Source organism: Microtus oregoni, unplaced genomic scaffold (assembly GCF_018167655.1).
Source record: "Microtus oregoni isolate MIOR12 unplaced genomic scaffold, Mior012 000042F_ref0000377, whole genome shotgun sequence".
Lineage (NCBI taxonomy): Eukaryota > Metazoa > Chordata > Mammalia > Rodentia > Cricetidae > Microtus > Microtus oregoni.
The window spans coordinates 12,770,477-12,772,078 of record NW_024543209.1 but is presented as its reverse complement, the minus strand read 5'-3'; the positions used below and the strand labels follow the sequence as shown (position 1 = coordinate 12,772,078).

The 1,602-nt window shown below is 55.4% G+C and overlaps 1 protein-coding gene across 1 annotated transcript; it reads left to right on the top strand.

The window, feature by feature from the left end:
* Positions 1-271: 271 nt before the first annotated feature.
* Positions 272-1,273, top strand: Fam50b (family with sequence similarity 50 member B). Its single transcript, XM_041633026.1, has one exon. It carries the CDS (start codon positions 272-274, stop codon positions 1,271-1,273), a length of 1,002 nt encoding a protein of 333 aa, XP_041488960.1.
* Positions 1,274-1,602: the final 329 nt, after the last annotated feature.

Below are 1,602 nucleotides of genomic sequence, written 5' to 3'. Positions count from 1 at the left end.
GCTGTGCCGGCCCGATTCTCAACCCTTTGTTTTTGGGTTTCTTTGTAGCTTTGGAGCTTATCCTGGAACTAGCTCTTGTAGACCAGGCTGGCCTCGAACTCACAGAGATTCGCCTACCTCTGCCTGGGATTAAGGCATGCTCTTGTAGACCTTCCAGCCTCAACCGTTTGTTTTGTTTGTTTGTTCCTAGGTGTAGAATCTGATGTCAGACCTGGAAGGCTACTAGAGACAGAAACTGGTCTGACCATAGGGGCTGTGCTGGGCTGCAGGCATGGCGCAGTACAAGGGCACCATGCGGGAGGCCGGCAGGGCAATGCACCTGATCAAGAAGCGGGAGAAGCAGAAGGAGCAGATGGAGGTGCTGAAGCAGCGTATCGCAGAGGAGACCATCATGAAATCCAAGGTGGACAAGAAGTTCTCGGCACACTACGATGCCGTGGAGGCTGAGCTGAAGTCCAGTACGGTGGGCCTGGTGACCTTGAATGACATGAAGGCCAAGCAGGAGGCCCTGCTGAGGGAGCGGGAGATGCAACTGGCCAAGAGGGAGCAGCAGGAGCAGCGCCGGCTACAGCTGGAGATGCTGCGAGAGAAGGAGCGTCGGCGGGAGCGCAAGAGGAAGATCTCCAACCTGTCCTTCACTCTAGATGAGGAAGATGACCAAGAGGATGGCCGCTGGGCGGAGGGCACTGAGGCCCACAGTGGTGGGCCCAAGAAGAACTTGGGCAAGAACCCCGATGTGGATACCAGCTTCCTGCCCGACCGTGAGCGCGAGGAGGAGGAGAACCGGCTGCGGGAGGAGCTGCGGCAGGAATGGGAGGCGAAGCGCGAGAAAGTGAAGGGCGAGGAGGTGGAGATTACTTTCAGCTACTGGGATGGTTCTGGCCACCGGCGCACGGTGCGCATGCGCAAGGGCAGCACCATACAGCAGTTCCTGAAGCGGGCTCTTCAGGGGCTGCGCAGGGACTTCAGGGAGCTGCGCGCGGTGGGTGTGGAGCAGCTCATGTATGTCAAGGAGGACCTCATCCTGCCACACTACCACACCTTCTACGATTTCATTGTGGCCAAGGCGCGGGGCAAGAGCGGGCCACTTTTCAGCTTCGACGTGCACGACGATGTGCGGCTGCTGAGCGATGCCACGATGGAGAAAGATGAGTCGCACGCGGGCAAGGTGGTGCTGCGCAGCTGGTACGAGAAGAACAAACACATCTTCCCCGCCAGCCGCTGGGAGCCCTATGACCCCGAGAAAAAGTGGGATAGGTACACCATCCGGTGATGCTGAGTCTCGATTGATAGCCTTACTCTCTTATTTCCCAAATTCAATAAATACAGAGGGTCCCGTGAATCGGATGTATTGGTTCTGTTGCTGGCATTGTTCTTCGTATTTTTAATGTTTCTGTTGTGCTCCGTGTGATAAGGGGCACTTTTTTCTTTGTCTAAGTAGTTGTGCTCATTGACTTGGCGAGCCGACAGACTGGGTTTGATTTTGCGCAATGTCTTACTTGCTGTGTAGTTGTGAGCAAGTCATTGTGCTGAGTTTTCCCACCTGTACTAGGAAGTAACACTCCACAAGGCCAAAGTTGAGGAGCGAGTTAGTATTTGTAG

Coding starts and splice junctions, on each gene's coding strand:
- Fam50b (XM_041633026.1), top strand. CDS start 272: ATGGCGCAGTACAAGGGCACCATGCGGGAGGCCGGCAGGGCAATGCAC.